The sequence below is a fragment of the Polistes dominula genome, unplaced genomic scaffold (assembly GCF_049000335.1).
Source record: "Polistes dominula isolate Pdom_NZ unplaced genomic scaffold, Pdom_raw_medaka contig_82, whole genome shotgun sequence".
Lineage (NCBI taxonomy): Eukaryota > Metazoa > Arthropoda > Insecta > Hymenoptera > Vespidae > Polistes > Polistes dominula.
This window is the reverse complement of record NW_028301046.1, coordinates 6,953,134-6,974,573: the sequence shown is the minus strand read 5'-3', so window position 1 is coordinate 6,974,573 and position 21,440 is coordinate 6,953,134. Positions and strand designations below refer to the sequence as shown.

The window sequence follows — 21,440 nt, the reverse complement described above, 5'->3', positions numbered from 1 at the left end:
TATTGCTGCAAAATAAATTTAGACTATATCAGGCTTACAATTCTCCTTCTTTTTCTTTATCTTTTTTTAACCAATCCACCTGGGTTCAAAATATAATTATTTTTTTCTTCTTTTTAATTTACTCTTAAACGAAAATAAACGGAGGTAAGTTTACGTAAATTAATAATCATTGTCATGATTGTTTACATTATTAAAAAAAGTAATAATAAATCTTGTAGAGTAATTTAATTAAATCTATTACCTGTTTATTATAATTGCATGCATTATAACGAATACATTAATTATGACATATCATTTTAGGGGGAATTAAAAAAATTGTTAACATACTGTTGTGAAATAAATAAAATTATCTAATTGTAAATATTAATTATCTATTATGTAAAAGTTTCTTTTCTTTTTCCATAAATACTAAAATAATATAATGCAAGGAAAAAGAAGTAATAGAATATTTTCTAAACAAAATAATAAACAGATGACAGTTATTTTCTGTTAAATTTTACCAGCTTTTTTCATAGACGAAAATAAGAAAAAAAATGTTATATAAACATGAGTCCTTAAATGCTTTATTAAAAAATGCTAATAAAACTACAATAATTCAAATCGCGGGAAATTTTTAAATGTCCAAGATACATCATTGCTGCCAACCATATTTTTCGTTAAATGTCTAGTCTCAGCGATCCCATTCGTACGATAATTATCGTACGCGTACGATAATTTGAGGCTCTGTACGATCCAAAATTCGTGGCGTACGATTCATTTGGAATTTCGAAAATTTGATGACCCTCTTTTTTTTTTTTCTTAGTCAACAAATTTTGGAAAGGTGCACCCCCACTACTACTACCACCACCACCACGTACGATCCGTGTAAGATCCGGTGTTCCATCTCCCTGTGGACCGCCGTTTTCATCGTTTTCATGATAGGATTTTGAACTTGGTGACTAAAAAAAAAAAAACAAAAAAAAACAAAAAAAAAAAGTCATCAACTTGAAAAACTTGGACACTTTTTCCAACTTTTTGAAAATTTTGTCCGAGATTGTTGGATTTTTGTCGGATTTCAAATTTTCCCGGGGCGTACGATAATTTTGTGCCGCGTACGATAATTTTGCGCCCCTGTTTCCATCAAACGAACTAAAGTCTCTGGGATCACTGGATCCCAGTGGGATCACTGTCTAGTCTATAACTAAATAGTAAATAACTAGTCTAGAGCAAATAGTTTTACATAAGAATTAGAATTATTTGGAAGTTCAATTGCATAGATTTCAAAACTTCCTTGTATTTTTTGGTAAATGTTTTGTTCGATATACAAGATAATAGAAACAATTGTTTATAATAAATAAAAGGAAAAATGTAAATAATAATTTCCTATCATCGATGAAATTGGTACTTCGACTATTGCATTGGCTTAGCAATTTATTTTACCTTTCCAACTAATTAATGATAACATTTCTTCATTTATCTTAAGTTAGTGACGTATTTAAAAGATAAATATGTTACATATTTCCGTTCATAGAAACTATGTTATCTATACGCACACTTACTCTTATCTCAAAAAATTGTTTAAATGTTATTTATAATATGAGTAATGATTTACATCACATCATACGTGAATCATTAAATATCTCGTGTCATTAAAGATGTCATATCAAACAAGTCTTGATCAATTTTTTCCCCAAAAAATTAAACATAATCGTAACGTTAAATCAAAAGATCTCGTCACCTTGAAGGAACTAAAAAGACTAAAAAAGGTAAATATATTTTATTCTAGAATGTAACGCTTTATTTTTAGATATTTTATTTAATATTCAACTTCGAATTCTTTTAGCCATCTACAAAAACTATATCACGAACAAAATCAAGACTAAGTACGGAAAGAAAGCAATCTTCAGAGATGAATAAATCATCATTTAGTATTAATGATTCGATAAACAATGTACAAATGACAAATACAGGTACTCATTTTATGTTAGGTATGAATGAAACTTATTACACGTCAAATAATCTACAAGATACTGAAATAGATTCAATGTCGGATTGCTCTATAATATATGAAAGAATAAATACATCGAATAATACAATATCAATTGACATGGAAAAAGAAATGGTGTATGGAAATCATGCGATAAAAGATTCTGAAAGATCTTGCGTCGATAATCAGTTGCAAGAACATGAGGAAGAAGTATCATTGTGTTGCACCAATATTGATTTTATAGAAGAAGTAAATTTATCAAAAAAAGAAAGTAATGAAAGTACTTCAATAAAAGAAGCATCGGAAAGGATGGATATTGAATATTATGATGTAAATAATGGAAAAAGCGACCTTTTTTCGATCTGTAGTAGTCCTATCAAAAGTTTACCTTCTCCTTCTAAGCAAAGAAATTTAACTTTTACTCCAAAAAAAGTTCAACTAAAGAAGTTTCATCACCAAATTCTAAAAGTCCAAAGAAGCTAAATCTTTATCTTCGACAAATAGTAAATAAGGAGCTTACTCGTACTGCGATAGAAAATATGAATCTTATAAAAGAAGGCGCTATTATAGGAAATAATTTTAATCTTCAAAAAATATATGCTAGCAGTACATTTACATTTAGATATAATAGCATTGATACAAGAGTATCTGAAAAATACGAATACAATGATGTGACCATACCAACTGAAACTTATGCAGCACATTTATTCATGATAGTAGTGAATGTTTTTTCAAATCCTATAAATTGTGGTTACTTTGATAAGGAAGAGACAGATTTTATTTTTTCTATGCTTACCCTTTCCATAGAAGCACAAATATTATTTGCGCGTATTTTAAAAAGAAAATATTCTTGGCACAGAGTGGAACATTTAAAATATCAAGATTTAATCAAAGATTTTATATCCACTTGTAAAGAGCTCGTGCTAAAGTCATTTTTTATATCCGATATAAAAAACGAAGATTTATCTGTTTCCTTAATGATGCTTCAAGCTGATGAAATTGGTGCAATTTGTAAGGATTTTAAATTAAAAAATGTTAATAATAAGAAAAAATCAATAGAGAAATTATTGGAAATAGCAACCAAGAAACCTCTCTTTCCTGGCATGAAAACTTCAGGTGAAAAATTAAAGTTTTTAGTGTCAAATAAGTTGGGATATTGTATACGTTTGTGTCAAAAGACAATATATATTTTTGATAAGATATTAACATTATTCAAACCTGATCAAAAACCTGAAGAAACTTTATCGGATACATTTAATATGTTATTGAACATCGAACTTGGGAAAATATGTTATCCTACATATTCGGATAAAAGATATCCTATTTTTAGCGATAATAACCATTTAATTCAGTAAGTGCCATATAATTAGTTTATTCTTCATATAAATTTAAACATTTGTATATAAATTATATATATTTTTGTACAGATATATCGAAGCAAAACACGAATTGTCTAATATAATAAATGCCATTGAAAAAAAAGAATGGGAAAGTGTAAGAAAAATTGGAAAGTTAGCTTACGATCGATGGCTAATTATTATGAAAAGTGAATGCGCAAGGTAATTATAGATATTTAAGAAAATGCTTTATTTATATTAATAAAGTAGCACCGAAGTTTATGCGTATAATATACAGGATATAATAGAATTCTGTTTCATTTTACAGCTTAGAAGACTGCGAGCTCCCTTCGCATTTATTTCAATTTAGACCAAGTTATTTGTGGCTAAAAATATTATCTAAAAGTATAAATTCATTTAAGAAAAACAAAGACACGTTACCATTTGCTACGGAAATATTGAATACATTAATAAGTCAAAATAGTTATATGCAAAGAAAAAAAGAAAGCTGGTATGCTGAATTAGCGTTAATTGAAATGTATCATAATAAAGATTTAGAAGCAAGTGCAAAAATAACATTAGAGTCATTGAAAATTGAGACTATTTCTGAAGTTGGTATCGCAGGACTTATAGAAAGAGCAGAAATACTTGTTAAAAGAAAAAACTGGCATTAGTAAAACTACATTGATGGATATTAAAACCACATTACAATCCATAAAAAGCAAATTTCCAAGTCCAATGTTATGTACAACGACAGTTGAAGCTGCTTTAATGAAAGAGTAAGATATAGTTAATTTAAATAAATACATAGAACATGAATATATTAAAAATAGACTCATAATTGTATATTTATTTCTAGACTACCTGGAATGAATAAGAGGAAAAGCAAGTGGTGCATCAATAATAATACAGATAATAAATTGTATAGTTCGGTAGAAGATGTTGCATTAAATTTTTATTATAATCAAGGTTTTAATGATGGAGTGCATTGTGAAGGTGCTCTACCAGTCACTCTATTTTATGCATTATTTTGGGAAGAACTTTTTAATATTGACATACCTGGAACTTTTATGTCACTGTACCAAATAGCTCCCCTAGATTTATTTACTAAAGATTTTTACAAAAATAGAAAAGAAAGAATCGATATGAAATTCAACTTGTTACGTAGTTTTGATCGAGAATCTTTTAGTGGATTAGTAGAACACAACTTTCTACTGTACAGTCGTTTTGAATCTATGATGCATGTTAATATGTTCACGAATAATATTAAAGTAAGTAATAAATCATTATATATCATAGTTAATAAATTTCATTATCAAAGTAGATTAAAATGAATTAATAGTACTTTGTTATTACAGGAAATAGTATATTGCTTAGGGCCTGAATGTGTTTTAAAAATTTGTGAACGACTTATTTCTAATTATATTTTATGGAAAGCTGGCTTTCCTGATTTAATCGTGTGGAATTTAAATGATAAAAGTGTAAGTTGCACGGATCTAAATTTTTATTTTAACGCTTATTGGACCTTTGTCACTTAATTGGTAACAAAAGCAGCGTAAAAAGGATAAAGTAACGATCTAACAACAAGTTAGATGCGATATACTTTTCCGTCCATCAAGTAAATATTTCATTAAATAATTTTAATTTTTTTTGTAGTGCAAAATTATTGAGGTGAAAGGACCTAATGATAAACTTTCAGTGAAACAAACATTGTGGTTACAATATTTACAACAAATAGGAGTAGACATAGAAGTTTGTTATGTAAAAGGTAAATTTAAACAAAAATTAATTTAATCTGTTTATTATTTTTTTTTGTTAAGTTAATATAAAATAAGCATATAATTTATGGCTTCAATAATTTCATAACGCTGCTTACGTAAAGATTGTTAAAACACTACGTTTAAAACAATAGAATTATTTTTTAATCATTTCTATTTTACATTAAAATAATTTGCATTTTTTACTATACAGATAATGGACATGGTAAAATTAGAACGTAATAGAAACGCTCATAATTATAAGAAGAAATGTGATAAACACGTTGACTGCTGCGCGCGTTTACAGTGAAATCCCCTTCAGGCCACGCGTACCGCTGTACGAAGCGTATTCTGCTGGGTATTTCCATCGATATTTTAAATATTAGAAGAAAATATAAGAAGATTTAGGGAATTATTATCTGCAAAATTATTAGGGTTGACTGAAAATACAACAAATCCTTGTCTTCGTCGGAGTCAGCATAATATCGCCGTTCGGAAAAATGATTCCGGAGGAAGCATTAGACGCCTATGCAAACAATGTTATGCAGATAAAAGTGGTCGAATGGGCCGATCAAAGACACGAGAGAATTTAAAGAAAACAACAGCTTATTGTCCAAGTTGTCCCGACCAACTCCAGCTTTGTATAAAATGTTTTAAAGTTTTACATCCCACATAATTTTCTTAATGAATCATTTTCGTATTATTTTTATAACAACAGTTTATATTAATGAATATTCTATTATTAATTTAAGTTTATATTAATTATTATATTACTCTTGATATTCTGCATTCGTTTCATTTTCTCGAAACTTAGTTTTTTGAAGGTTTCACTTTTAACATGTGTGATCTGCACACATGATTTTTTTTTATTGAGAATATAATAGCAAGTATGGTGTATTTATTTTTAAAATGAAATATAATATACATCAAGACGGGATATTTAAAACTTTTGATCGGAGATAGATTAATATTGAATTCTATGAATTTCCTGAAACTTAATTTATTACATATTATATTATTATACATACAATTATTAAGTAAGCTTATTTTGGATTTTTCCGCCATATTACCTGTTGGTATTTTAAAACATTCTCTGTCAAGAAAATTAAACGAATTTTGTTGTGAATGCCAAAAGTTAGGTTAAAGAAAAGAGTAAAATTTTTTTAAATTTAATATTAATTAAAATTCTAGATGTAGTTTATCACTGTTTTATACTATTTTAAAGTCATTTGTTTTGATCAAACTCTTATTGTTTTTAGAGCAAGAATAACATTGTATACATACACGTTCATAATAATCGTATTGCCTTCATCTAATACACTTCTGTTCTTTAGTATTCTGATAATTAATTAATATATATATATATATATATATATATATATATATATATATATATATATATATCTTGATACCAAGTTTGTATTTTTATCATAAGTAATTAAGTGTGTAATATTTTTATTTATATGTATCATAATTATATAAAAATTACATTAAATTACATTTTTAACTTTTGACCACTATTTGAAAATTTCCTACCAGAGTGCGGAAGCAGTGAACCATTTGCACGAATCAGTGAATGAAGCACGGAGTAGATTGAAGCGTGTTGCACGCGGCTAGGCAAGAGTATCCGAAATAAACATTTTAGAACTTGTCACATTTATGAAACTTCTTTCACTTTATTACAAGATCTTAAAGAACATTTTAAGCCACAAAAATTGTTGATTTTTTGAAAATTCTACAGTGATATAAGTCCTTCATTTAAATACAATGTTTGCAAAATATAACCTCTCACATTTGAGAATTGCTTGTTTCTAAATGTTGAATTATAAATGAAATAAATCATAAACATTTACAAATAACTTTTAAATTCATACATTTCTTATATTTCGATTAATTATAAGAAGCATTAACATGAATATAAGGAAACATTTATTTAAATATTTCATTGACAATTTCTTTAGACGCAAGTCGTACGTACGTATTTTAAAAATTTTTTTCTTGAAATATATAAACTAAATGAGTCTCGGTCAAATTAATAATTATTTATCAAAGGGAGAAGAATTCAAGCCAAGAGTTGTAAATAATTCATTTGGTAAATATGAAGTTGTAGAGCCTCTTCTTGTTTCCCAAAGAAGATACGTACCATCGCATATTCCTAAGCCATCTTATTATTTAACTGGAATTCCACATCCAGGACCAATAAAACCAGAAATTAAAAATAAAAATCAAATAGAATGTATGAAAGAAAGTTGTAAACTAGCGCAATATGTTCTCAGTCAAGCGAAAAATTATATCAAGGCAAGAATATAAAATGATAACTTTAATACAGGGTGACCTATAATTGGTACCATGCACTTGACTGCACTTGCAACTTTTGAATCAAAAAGCCTTGTTCAACAAGCATAAGATTATAACCAATACAAGAAATATTGTAAGAAGAATTATAGCCAATACAAGAAATATCATCATGTTGATAATGTTTACAAATATAATAAGAAGTACGAAAATGCTCTCCAAAATATTAGGAAGTAAGATAGTGAAATCTATCGAGTTAAAACTGGATCAAGTGCATATGTACTTTACAAGTTTTAAAATTTATTTTTCTTGTAGAATCATTCCCTATTCCCTTATACTACCAGTTGCAGGAGACCCTGTAAATCCTATGTCAATTTATTTAATAATACATCTTTATCAATATTAAGTACTAATCTTCTAATTCTTAGCCTGGTGTTACTACAGATCAATTAGATGAAGTAATTCATGATATGATTATAAATAACGGAGCTTACCCTAGCCCACTTAACTATAAAGGATTTCCAAAATCTATATGCACTAGTATTAATAACGTTGTGTGTCATGGTATTCCAGATAATCGTCCGTTAAAATATGGAGACATAATTAATGTAGATGTGACTGTACATATCATACATTTTTCAATTTGATCATTACATTATGCTACTCATTATTTTAAATTATTAAATGCTATAAATAAATGTAGGTTTATCTAAATGGCTATCACGGAGATTGTTCTAAAACATTTGAAGTAGGTGAAAGCGATCCAGAGGGTAAAAGATTGATACAAATAGCTGAACTTTGTCTGCAGAATGGAATACAAATTTGTAAACCGAATGAAAAATTTTCTCGTATAGGTAAGTGGTAAAATTATTTTTATAATTATATATTAAAATATTATAATGAAATATTTTAGGTCATGTTGTGGAAGAAATAGCAAATAAGCACGGATATAATGTAATTCCTGCGTTTGTTGGACATGGCATAGGAACTTATTTTCATGGACCACCGGATATCTTACATTACGGTATATTCGTATAAATAAATGAATGCTTGTGTACATAGAAATTGGATTGACATATTTTTTTATTATATTTAGCAAACGAGTCTGCCGAAAGAATGCATCCAGGTATGACATTTACTATAGAACCAATTCTTACTCAAGGTGGAGAAGAGATTGAAATTTTAGAGGATGGTTGGACAGCTGTAACAACAGATGATGCTAGAACCGCACAATCGGAACATACCATTTTGATAACTAGCAGTGGTTATGAAATAATGACAAAGTAGTCGCTATTGATATTTATAAAATTGATAGAAAGTTAAACTTTATATACTTCTGAACAAACTGTGCAGTAGAATCAATTTTCTTTAATGAGATAATTAAATTATATTTAATAAAATTAATTGTAAATATTTTAAATGAAAGAGTACATTTATTTAGTTAGAATAGCAGCTTCCCAGTTACTGTCTAATGTTATTGGACCTTGAATTTCTATACCTTCATCTTTAGTAATTATACCAAGGTGATACTAGAAAACAAAAGATACAATATATTTCAATAAATTAATTTGTTAATATTTTGTTAATTTGTTATATAAATTACCTTAGGAAAGGAACGAGCATCTCTGTAAAAAAGAACTTGCATCGCTTTGTAAAGTAGTTCTTTCGCTTCTTCCTTAGTCATTTCACTATTTTCTTCATATGCTTTTCGCAACAATGGCGTTGCTATATAGGCACCATAACCAGTTGCAATCACTGAATCAATGTAAGCTGTTCCAAGTTTATCTACTGTACCTAAGAATCTGATAAAATATAAACAAACGAATACATTTTTTATTTATTCATATTATATATAGGTTTATAAATGAATAAGAAATATTTACGGTTTGCCATCATCTAAGCCTGCGATTACAAAATTATTCCAAAATGGATCAAAGCTTGATCGTCTGTTATACATTACACGAGTTAACCAACAGTAAAGTGCTTTTGGTTTTAGAGTAAATCCATCATCTAAGCATTGTTCTTCTAGACTAAAAATAAAATATTAACAAACAATTATATTTTATTTATAATAAATATTCTTAGCAATTGCATAACTTACATTTTCTTTTCTATATTACTTTTAATGCACTGATAATCGGCATAATCACCGCTGGCACCAAGAAGAATATTATTGTTGACTTTCATGATACGTTCACAATTTCTATATCTCGCTAATGAACCATATGATGCCAGGGTATCGGCAGCAATCATAACTCCATCTTTAAATTGTACAGCAACAATTGATGTACCAGTTGTCATGGGTGCTCTGCAAAAATACATAAGTTCAAGTATAAATTGTTATACTCTTAGGTTAAGATTCACTTTTGATTTAAAGACCATGCTATATTACAATTGATATTTCTTAATAATAGTATTAAGACGAATAAGTTGAATAATAATATTGCATTTTAAATATATAAAGCAAATACATTCTCTAAATAATAATCTAATGTGATTTGTAGGTTATATCCTGTATAGTCAACATTTTTATAACGAAATTAAACTTACTGTGATCTTTGACGTATTCCCTGATCGACCGATTGAACGACGTTTCCAGGAAAATTATAAAAACAGCCCGGTGAAGGACCATTTTGCCAAAATGGTGCAGGAGCAGCCAAAGCGTTATTACTAAAAAGTGCCATGTTTAATACAAGTCACGATACTTTGAATTGTCATGTTCTACAATTGACAAGCGCCATCTAAGACGCGATTTTTAAATTTATACATATGTATATTTATCTATTATCGATACGGAAGATCACAATGCTACTACTGTGTGTAAGTAGATTTCTTGTTTGATTTTACGCTTATCATACATAAAATATATATTATAAAAAAAGACACACAAAAGTATAAATATAATAGTTACTAAAAAAAAAAAATCTATTAATTACTATGAAATACTTTTACACTGCATTATATATAGAAAAGAAAAATTACAAATTTAATAAAATATGATCACAGTAAAAAATCTTAAAATACAAAGCAAGCACTATCAAAGAAATTGTTGCTTAATGCCGAAGAGGCCCCCATTTAATTATGGCTCAAGAGGGCAACTACAGACTATTGAGTTATTTTCAAAGATTCAACAGCATGTGCGAATCTTTAGAGAATGACTTGCTAGTTAGATTTTATATTTTATTGTATTACTTTTCTGCTCGTCATTAATTTGTAGTTGTAATTGAAAATGATGGATCATTCCATCTCCTTGGGACACCAAATTCGAGTCTAAATCGTCAAAAAGATGCATAAGTTTTTAGTTAGAATCAAAAACATTAAAATTCCCTTATTATTAAAGTTTGAAGCTTAATTAATGTTCAGTGAATATTAAAGTAATTTCTCTTTTCTTGTTTCGTCTTTAAGATTTTTTATTGTGATCGTATTTTATTAAAGGGTATAGTCGGATAAGTATGGGAAATCTGCCCCCGTGGCTTTTTTGACTCGCACTTGGGGGATCGATTTGGTGTCGAATAAAAATAATTCACCCCAAATTTTAGCTCTTTTACTCAAATGGTTCTCGAGATTTTCATAAAAACCTGTTTTTTCGATTTTTTTTTTATAGTAAAATTAATTTTACTATTTTATTAATTATTAAAATACTTTAGCCTTGGAGATAGAAATTAATCGTTGGGCCAGAAGAAAAGTTCCCTTTGCAATAATAACTTCAGAGCAATTAACTGACTTTCCAGAATTATCAGAGCAAGAACTCAAAATTCTTTTCACTGGATCATATCAAATGTCTCAAGCTATATCGTATTTAGCTGAGATGATGGATGAAAACGGAATAATCACATTCCATTATTTAAAAATTACACCTAATATTATAAAATTCGAAGTCAGATCTCGACATAATAATTCGAAGACATATCGTTGTTTTATTGAATATCAGCCAGATAAGAACGATATTTCCGGAATAACTCGATATTGTTGTGATTGTGCGAATGGTAGACGCACCCCACATAACATAAAAACTTTCTATAAACTTTCTAAAACATTTCTTGAAAAGCTTTAAACCTTTCAAAAAGGTTTCTAAAAAATCTTTTTACAAGGTGAAAATGTCCGCAAATGTCCTGTAAGAGACTTGCAAAAGATTACTCTATCAGTAAAATATTTTTAAAATGTTTTAAAAATATTTTTGTAAAATCTTTTATGAATCTTTTTCAAAATATTTTAGAATGATGCCTGCAAGGTTTCTGAAGATTTTTTGGAAATATTTAACGAAACTTTCGCTGAAAGATTTCAAAACTTATCGTGTTATGTGGGACTGTTGGATGTTGCTCTCACATTGCTGCTATCATATATTATTTATCTTACGCTCGATATTTGGTGAAAATTGTAAGACCTGCTGAGATCCTGAGTCGCCTGTTCATCGATGAAAAAATTAGTGTCGTAGTGAATTAAAACAGTAATGAAGACTAATATAGTTACATCTTCTATTATAATTTTTATTTTTTTTGCATAAGATTTAGAATAATATCTAACCTTTAAAAAATATATAAGTACCATCTTTAAGTGTATTTTCAATAATCAATAACCCTTCTAATTATGTTAGACGGAATATATCTTAATTGTTTTATAATAATCTTTATGTTTATTTCTGGCAAAGTGTATTTTGAGTAAAAAAATATTTTTTCACATTTTTTTTAACTGAAAAAAAAAAGTTAGTTAAAACTTGAGATTTTAGAAAAAAAATGAGTTTTTAATTTTTTTTCATATTGTTCCACCACTTCAAAAAATTCAAGAGAATTCTTGAGTGTAGAGGAGTATAAAAGACATTTTCTGACAAATTTTGGTGAGTGACATATTTCAAAAAAGCTAAAAAAAAAATTTAATTTTCTTTTGTCCGCCAAAAATCGGCTTTTCGTTAAAATATTATGATAATATTTTTTTTTTCATGTCTTAGACTCCTAAGAACTAGAAAAAAAATCATCATTGATTAGTTTTGAATTTTACTATAAAAAAAATATATATATATTTTCAGGTATACCCCTTTAGGGTGTTTACCCCGAAGGCCCCCCCCTACTACATGTTCGTTCCCCTTGACAATATACTTAATTCTATTTATGCCCTAATATAATATTTGATATAAAAAAAAAAAATAAAATCGAAAAAACAGGTTTTTTTGAAAATCTCGAGAATCGTTTGAGTAAAAGAGCTAAAATTTGGGGTGAATTATTTTTATTCGACACCAAATCGATCCCCCAAGTGCGAGTCAAAAAAGCCACGGGGGCAGATTTCCCATATTTTTCCGGCTATACCCTATGTAATTTTTCTTTTCTATATAGTACAGTTTAAAAATATTTCATAATAATTAATAGATATTATTTTTTTTTGTAACTTGATATTTGTACTTTTCTCTTTTTATATATACGTAGGTTGGAACCTTAAATAGTGGCAACTATTTATTCACAACTGATACAAAAGAGTTACATGTTTGCTCCTGTTACTGTCCTTTAAAGTAGTCACCAGCGTTGTGTAGAACCCGTAGCCAGCGATTTGGAAGGCTTAGTATATTGTTAGCAGAGCCTGCTCTGTTGATGGTGCGAATGGAGCGGTCTATTGTTATATCTCATCCAGTGTTACGATATGGCGTAAGAAAGCCTCTCCTTCGCGCTCATAGCGCTCCAAGTGCGTCTGAGCAGCGTCGTAACGCATCCATTTCTGCATTTCCGTCAATTTATGCGAAACCCATCGTGGCATTCGCTTCAGAACTGTTCCAGAAATTCGACAGGCAGTAGACTGCTCCATTCGCACCATCAACAGAGCAGACTCTGCTAACAGTATACTAAGCCTTCCAAATCGCTGGCAAAGGGTTCTACACAACGCTGATGACTACTTTGAAGGACAGTAACAGGTGCAAACATGTGTAACTCTTTTGTATCGGTTGTGAATAAATAGTTACCACTATTTAAGTTCCAACCAACGTATTTTAAGTAAATGTAAAATCAAGCGTTTAAATTTAATTTTCTAGCAACGATAAATAAAAATTCGATAAAAATAAATAGAAAACTCAATTGAAAAGTGCATTTGCGAATTGGACGATTATATGTCAGGCTATTGTATCACTTGATTGTATGAGTAATATAGTTTTCTTCTTATTACAGGTGATCATCGTTCGGGATTTAATGACAAACCTTTAAGATTTTCTACTATTTGAACGCCTTATAAATGACTACTTTTTATAATATATGTATAAATGCATTTCTGAAGGTACACACATGATTTTATACACTAAAAATTAAATATAATTATTTCTAATTCTATTATACAATATGACTTTACTATATTATATACTATCAAAGAATACTGTGAGTATTATTTGATAATACAGTTAAGTATTTACTATCGTCCATTGGTGGTTATGATTGTAATTAAGATGAACCTGGTTAGGAAAAAAGTGGACTTGTGAGCCTCTATGTACTTTTGTATTATTTATGATTACTTTTAGCATAGCATGAATTAAATTTATGTTATAAAGATGCAATAATTGTCTTTTTTTGGTTTTTTTCTCTGTCGATAATTATATAGTACATAATAATTATGATGTAAAATAGTATTCATAGAACTTAACATAATAATCATCAAACTGATTAATGTGATCTTCCTAAAATTTAAATATGATAATGAAACACATGTTTTGTAAAAGGTAAAAAAGAATTAATCTTCAGGTAGCAAGGGATGTAGGAATAAGATAATTCATTTATTATAACGCTGTTCGCATATTGAACAAGTGTAATATCAACATTTTTATCGCATTTCATTGATACACAAGTAAATTTTTACTTCAATTAACAACTATCAATATAAACTATTATTTTACTTACGATTAATATGAATAAGGCGTAAAGCAAATTAATGAAAATTTTGTTCTTATCTTCTCTTCTTTTTTTCTCGTTTAACACTTGATAATTATATATATATAAATATTAATCCTTTCGTTTCGACGATTCATATACGGGTCTTTGTTTATACAAAGGCCCGTAGATACGAGTGACCCCTATTTGGGTCGTTCATGCAAAAGTTCCACCCCGACTCATATAAGGGTCGTACTCGAGCCAAAGTATGCCCTAACGAAAGGTTTAACATTTTACCAAACGTCTTTGCTTATCGCGAAAGAAAAAACTCAATGAAAAATAGATCTTACCTTTGATTTTTTGCACTTTTGTTTACTTTTAATTCTGCCATACGTGCAATGTTGCTATATTCGTTCACACTTTAGAAAAAAAGACAACGATAAAATAAAATAAATGAATAAAAATAAAAATTAAATTAAATTACCAACAGAACGTCACGTTGAAGATAAATAAAATAGGGGATCGATTTAGATGATTAACATTTGTACACATAACAACTCAGTCGATGTATAGAACTTTCGCATAAATTTATAATCTCACGTTTGCGTTTCACTAGAAAATTACGAACGACACATATTGGAAAATGAAGAAGAAAAAAAAGAAGGCAAATCTCTTATTCTCTCTTGCAAAAAGAATATTAAAAATAAATATTACATAATTGCATAGATTTTCGAGAGATCTTTCAGTTCTTTAACATAGAAACAATTTTTTTTTGTTTGATCAAGTTCTTTTTCATATAAAATAAAATAAATGTTTTTTTTGTCGAGACTCAAAACTTGTCAACCCCGACTTTAAATGTACAAAACGACGCGAGCTTTTACGTGCTATTATGCGAAAGTTTAACATAAATACTTCTCTCCCTTCCTTTCTTACTTTACATTTTATTCTTTTTTGTTTTTTTTTCTTTTCATTTCTTATCATTGACGAAAAACGATAGAACGCATTTTTTGTGTTTACTGTCCCTTTTTTTTTAGTCGTATATAATGGCATAATTTGTTTTCTTTTTTTTTTTAGTTAGCACTGCAACTTCTTTTTTATATGCATTTATATTTATATGTATATAATTATTTATTATTTATTTATTTAAAGACGTAAAAGAGAGATAAAGAGGGCGAAATACAAGGTGGATTAGAAGAAGAAGAAGAAGAAGAAGAAGAAGAAGAAGAAGAAGAAGAAGAAGAAGAAGAAGAAGAAGAGTAAAAGACTATGAAACACGAATCACAACGTTCGAAATATTTTTTTTCTGATCGTTATCAAGGAGAAAAAAAGGAGCATATTGCGATTCGGTTGCGTTTTTACATATTATACGTAAATGCATACGTATGAAATAGCTGTGTAAGGAATAAATAAATAAATAAATATATATATATATATGTATTAGGTACAGAGACGGTTTAGTTTAACATTTTTTTTAAATTACATCGTTGAAGTTAACAGTAAAATATAATCGTATTTTATATTAATCACGCATAAATAAAATTAAGCGTGTGATAACGTATATAACCCTTTTGTTACTAGCGATTCTTGTATACGGGTCATTGATGCAAAGGTTGTCCCACTAACCTATATACGAGATCATATAAGTATGTATAAGCGAATTTATACGTAACGATTCTCATGTCTTAAGTATGAACGTAACAAAAGGGTAGTAATTTTATAAGAAAAGTGAAAATTTTATAGACGAAAGAAGAAGCTTCCTCGTAGTTATATTTATTTATATATCGTTATGCATATTGATAATTTTAAAGAGACATGTTTTTTTTTTTTGAGAAAAAGGTGGTTTTAAGTTAATAGAGCAATTCTTGAAAATATTTCTAGTATTCTAATTCGTAGGGACATTATTATCATAAAGGTAGCATATTGAGAAATTGATAAAGATCTAATTCTTTTCTTTGATTAATCGTATTAACCTATAAAAAAAATATTGATGTGATGCTAATTCATACACGTTTGATTTAAATAGCGATAGAAGAATTATCGTATAAGTTTTAACGAGAGTTATAAGATATGAATGAGCTTGTATAAACTATGTGCGCTTAATTTGACATTGTTACTTTGAAAACACGTTATTTACCAAAAAGTAAGGTTGATAATCATATGAACAAAATCATCGTCCATACAAAGACCCCGCCGGCCCTTATAATGGGGGGTCGTTATATTTTGAATTTTGTTTAAAAATGTATATTTAAAATAACAACACATAACGTTGGCTAGTAAATAAAAATGAATTGAAACAACGAAGAAAAAGGTAATAAAAGTAAACTATTGTACAATAATATAGAAAGCAATTCAATGAAAAAATGTAGCGTAATCCATGCAATAATTAATATTATTATTTAATTAACTTGTAACAATTAACTTATTGTTAAGTATATAGCGAGATTCTTTTAACAATAATATTTCTATTTAATTTTAACGATCGTTTAGAATAATTTTAAATCCGAAGATAAATTTATATTCTTTTCTTTTTTTGTCGTTCTCTCGTATATAATTTTGCCATTATTCGAAAAATATTTTAATTATTAGAATTAATTGCATTGATTCTGCGTTAATTGTCATTGGAAAGAAGTAAATAAAGCGCTTCGAAATGCAATGTCTTTCTTTCAACGAACGATCACAATATAATATGTTATAAAGACGCTATAAAATAAATAAAATAGATAATTCTTAGAAGAATTATCTATTTATTAGAAGAATAAATGGATTTATGAGAGGAAGAAGAAGAAGAAGAAAAAGGCGAAGAAGCTTAAAACGAGCAGAATATAATTCTATGATATTGAAAATATTTGACGATAGTAATCAATTAATGTACTCGTAAGATGATATAGATTTGCTTAATTTGTTCATGACAATTTTCTTCTTTTTTCTATTCATTTGCATATATATATGTAATTAATAATGTGTGCATTATAATATACAGTATGCAACAAAACATACAGTACTAAGTGTACGATACAATTCCGACGCAACCCTTTTTTTTCCTCAGAAAGGAAAAATAATCTTATGCACCTTTTTAGGGGGGGGGGCACTTATGACGTCAACCTTAACATAATTCTGTTCACAATGCATATTGGCGTCAGACATATACGACACTTAATAGTATTTGTTTTGCTACATACTATATCTTTCTTAATTTATCGTCGTTATTATTGTTTGCTACTGTTCGACACTTTTTCTTTTTCATACGTTAAAAAAAATGAAATTGATATTTTTACGTGAGTAATTTTTACACGCTTTTGTGGTACAAATTGCACGACGTAGAATATGTATAAATGCGATCTATTTTTGTCCCTCGTAACCATCTTTTTTCTCTCTTTTTCTTATTTTCTATATTTTTCTCTGACTATTGTCTATCGAAGTCTAATGATCGATGATTTAGAGAGCACAAAATTAGATCGCGATAACGAACAATATTCATGCTTGCCATGTGTGCAATTTTTGTGATAGATCTCTGATAGAAAGGTTCGATTGGCTCTTAATATTTTTATCGGCAGACAAATGACGTTTTAAAAAAGGAAATAAATTACGCGAGTTTTTTTTTAATATACGTCTTATAGATAATCAAATACTAGAATGTCATATTCGGTAATCAAGAAAAATTGATGTTTTCCTTTTTGTCGTTATTTTTATGTTTTAACAATCGTGTGATTAGATAGAGCATAAACGTATTTATAGAATATATATGTAGAAATATCATTTATGCCACGTTTACGTTTGGAAGAACGATCGCGAATAATAATTTCACACACAGAGAGAAAAAGTTGAAGAAAAATCTTTTGATCGATTATTGACAAAGTAACGAAGGAAAGAAATTGTCTACGGTAATTCGTGTTAGTCAGAGATAGAAATGAAATCGTATAAAGTTTTAACCCTTTTGCGATTGACGATTTATATAAGGGTCGTTTGAGGAAAAATTTTGTTGACCCATATATGGGTCGTACAAAGGTTAAAAGAATATATTTAAAGAGAAAGAGAAAGAGAAAGAGAAAGAGAAAGAGAAAGAGAAAGAGAAAGAGAAAGAGAAAGAGAGAAAGAGAGAAAGAGAGAAAGAGATAGACAAAGAGAGAAAGAGAAAGAGAGGGAAAGAGAAAGTCAATTATTCGTTTTTTTAATGAGTTTGGATGTACATATATACATATATTAAAGAATGCTCGTTTACGCAGTCTCTTCAAACAATATTACGGGATGTTTTTAAAGTAATTGCAATAATAAATGAAACATTTTTATTAAACAATCAGAACGATAGTTCATAATCAAATAAATCTATTCTGCTTTCGATATGAGGTAACGAAATTTGATTCGTTTGTGCATCACTAAGTTTCTTATTTTTCGTTTATTTTCACTCATCTATGACGCCCTATTAGTGTTGCATACTTTCGTTTATTCGTATTAAAATTAAAAATAGAACTTATTTAATTTTTTTGTTCTTTTTCTTATCACCAAATTAATTGCGAAACCCATAAAATAATAGCATAAGTTTCGTATTATACCTAGATTTTTTGTAATTTCTCGTTTCTCAAAGACAACAGAAAAAAAAGTTAAGTTATTAATAGAAGATTAAGATTATTATTTCTTTCTTCGACACTAGTTTACTCATTTTCTTCGTCTCTTAATTCTCTCTCGTTTTGAAAACTATAAAAAAGAAATCATCGTAAGTGGCAGTGTGCCTATCCCAATTTGCAAACGCTCGTCGTTAAATAATAAACAATTTTCTCGTCGAATTCCGTGCGACGTATAATAATAGTTCTTTACGTTTAAATAAAAACGAAACTACGTACATCGTGAAATCTATCACAGCCATTTTCATTTAAACCAGGGCGATAAATGATCTCGCTGTACTCGATATTAAGGAAATTTTCTTTTTTGTTTTGTTATCGAAAAATTTGAAAAAAAAAAAAAATAAAAAAATTTAAACGTCACGATGGCTTTTTTCCCTGCATGTGCAGTGTTTTTAAACAACATTATATTAACGTAACACGAGCACTGTGAGGTTCATTAAGACCCTGTTCGGTTGGAACACATCGTTCTAAAAGCTCATTCCTTTAACCGTCCGAGTACGTTAAAGTATACTAATCGTTTGATTTCTTTTTTTAAACGTAAACGTCACGAATCATAAAATTTTTCTCTATTAATTTTCCTTCTTTCTGGATATTATTTAAAAACAAACAAAAAAATAAAAAAGAAAAGTTTAAAAGTTTTTCTTGGATAGTTGAATTTTTCATCATGGACTTATCGAATCAAAAAAAAAAAAAGAATGAAAATACTCCTATTTAAACTTTCCTCTTTTTTCCTCTTTACTGTCACCTCGTTGTCAAAAGAATGAAATATATTAATATATCGGACGTTACGAAATGTACCTACTTTCTATTTTTATGTACCGCACAAGGCGATATTTATTTAATCGCGTCAATTGCGACCTTTTTATTAACGCGTATTTTAACGTTGCGATAAGCTAGATTATCGTATAGCGATATCTAACACAAATCAGTTGGGTATGCAATTATTATTATTTTTGTTATCTCTTTTTTTAAATAATATATGTATATATATACATATATTTTTTTCTCTCTCTCTGTAATCAAAACGAATTAAACGTCAAAGATGAACGTTGACGATTGTTCAGAATAAAACGATTCTTTCTTGTGTATGGGTGATGTGTATGTATGTATATATATACATACATACATATACGTTCAAGATACGTTAATACGAATTTTAGTGTAAACCCTTTCGTTATTAGCGACCCATATAAGAATCATATACCATGCGTATGTAAAAACGAATTTATACAAAAAAATGCATACCTTAACGAAAGGGTTAAAAATAAATAAAGAAAAAAAGCTAATATTATCGATGTATGTTTATACATATGTACACACACATATATATATATATATATATATATATATATATATATATATATATATTGGGATTCCCCTTCTTCTATTAGTCTTCCTAAAGGATATCTAACGAGTAAAAAGGGGAATCCCACATTTGGGGGCTCGCAGCCGGGATTATAAAAAGAAAATAGGTCTCACGATTGCAATATCAAGTCGTGTAAAGCTGTTTTAAGTTGTAAAGTTGTGTTACGGTTACCAACAGTGTGAATCCGATTGAAAAGTTGAAGAAGGGCGTTGCGCGTAAAAGTGGACCATGCGTGAATGCTAGATTAAAAGTTGCATAGTAATCGGTAGTGTTGGTGTAACAGTAAGATAGTAAGACGGTAGTAAGTGTTAAAAGTAAGTAAAGAGGCTAAGACGATGGCTCAAGTTAAGGTAACATATGAAACAAAGGAGAGAGAAGAAGAGAGTGGATGTGAAGAGTTGGACGAAACGATCGTCGAAGGCACATCACGAGGAAGACGAAAGCCGGAACAGAAAGGCAAAGGCAAAAATAAAGTAGCTGAAGAAGAAGAAGAAGAAGAAATAATTAATTACACAAGTGAACAGATTGATTCAATGAAGTTGATAGAGTTAAAGAATGCAGTAAAGAAATTAGGATTATCTACAGTGGGTACCAAACAGACGCTAAGAGATCGCTTAAAAGACGCGATGGGGATTAAAGAAAGTGAAGACGAGGAAGAAGAATCCGAATTCGAAAGCGAACGAGAAGAAGGATCGCATAGAAATTCACAAAACAACAGAAGAAGAGCGGTTGAGGCCACTACGCAGCGATTAGCTTCGTTCACCATAAGGTATGTAGAAGACAGCCTATCATACATCAGCGGAGACGATATGCTACCAGTAGATCAGTGAATCAACGACTTTGAAGATACCAGTGCAGTATTGGGTTGGAACGAGTTGCAAAAGTTTGTGTACGGAAAGCGTATGCTGAAGGGATCGGCAAGACAGTTCATCACCTTCGAAAAAGAAATTAAGTCATGGAACAGTTTAAAGCGTAGTTTAATTAAAGAATTTAAAACCGAGGTAAATCAGGCAACGATTCATTCGCAATTATTTAAGCGCAGGCAACAACCAAACGAAAGTAGTCGTAAGTACATTTACAGTATGCGAGAAATCGCGAATCAAGGCAATGTCGATAAAATAGCTCTTATACAATATATAGCAAACGATTTACAAGGCGATCGTCGCGATAAGGCGGTTTTGATGAGTCACGAACGCTCACAGAGCTAAAAAACAATATCGAAATATTCGAGAAAATAAAAGAAGGTATTGGACAAGGGATGCGA

The 21,440-nt window shown here is 29.0% G+C and overlaps 3 protein-coding genes and 1 long non-coding RNA gene across 4 annotated transcripts; 2 read left to right on the top strand and 2 right to left on the bottom strand.

The window, feature by feature from the left end:
- Nucleotides 1-1,153: 1,153 nt before the first annotated feature.
- On the top strand, nucleotides 1,154-5,659 carry LOC107068168 (fanconi-associated nuclease 1). The gene is given in 10 exon segments (XM_015324311.2): nucleotides 1,154-1,745; nucleotides 1,823-2,396; nucleotides 2,399-3,317; nucleotides 3,394-3,525; nucleotides 3,632-3,962; nucleotides 3,964-4,082; nucleotides 4,163-4,574; nucleotides 4,662-4,784; nucleotides 4,960-5,071; nucleotides 5,275-5,659. Coding segments are annotated over 10 exon segments (2,862 nt in total). The 5' UTR covers nucleotides 1,154-1,634; the 3' UTR covers nucleotides 5,304-5,659.
- Nucleotides 5,324-6,458, bottom strand: LOC149031670 (uncharacterized). The gene is made up of 2 exons (XR_016177585.1): nucleotides 6,131-6,458; nucleotides 5,324-6,054 (listed from the first exon to the last, which is right to left on the bottom strand). It is a non-coding gene; the product is annotated as an uncharacterized LOC149031670 (long non-coding RNA).
- Nucleotides 6,459-6,494: 36 nt separating this feature from the next.
- LOC107068171 (methionine aminopeptidase 1D, mitochondrial) lies at nucleotides 6,495-8,780 on the top strand. The gene is made up of 6 exons (XM_015324316.2): nucleotides 6,495-7,034; nucleotides 7,113-7,358; nucleotides 7,784-7,975; nucleotides 8,059-8,209; nucleotides 8,269-8,379; nucleotides 8,452-8,780. Exons 1-6 carry the CDS (start codon nucleotides 6,972-6,974, stop codon nucleotides 8,640-8,642), a joined length of 954 nt encoding a protein of 317 aa, XP_015179802.1. The 5' UTR covers nucleotides 6,495-6,971; the 3' UTR covers nucleotides 8,643-8,780.
- Prosbeta7 (proteasome subunit beta type-4) lies at nucleotides 8,421-10,179 on the bottom strand. The gene is made up of 6 exons (XM_015324317.2): nucleotides 9,906-10,179; nucleotides 9,457-9,663; nucleotides 9,239-9,385; nucleotides 8,959-9,157; nucleotides 8,787-8,884; nucleotides 8,421-8,556 (listed from the first exon to the last, which is right to left on the bottom strand). The coding sequence occupies exons 1-5, from the start codon at nucleotides 10,037-10,039 to the stop codon at nucleotides 8,789-8,791; spliced, it is 783 nt and encodes a 260-aa protein (XP_015179803.1). The 5' UTR covers nucleotides 10,040-10,179; the 3' UTR covers nucleotides 8,421-8,556; nucleotides 8,787-8,788.
- Between the last annotated feature and the right edge of the window lie 11,261 nt (nucleotides 10,180-21,440).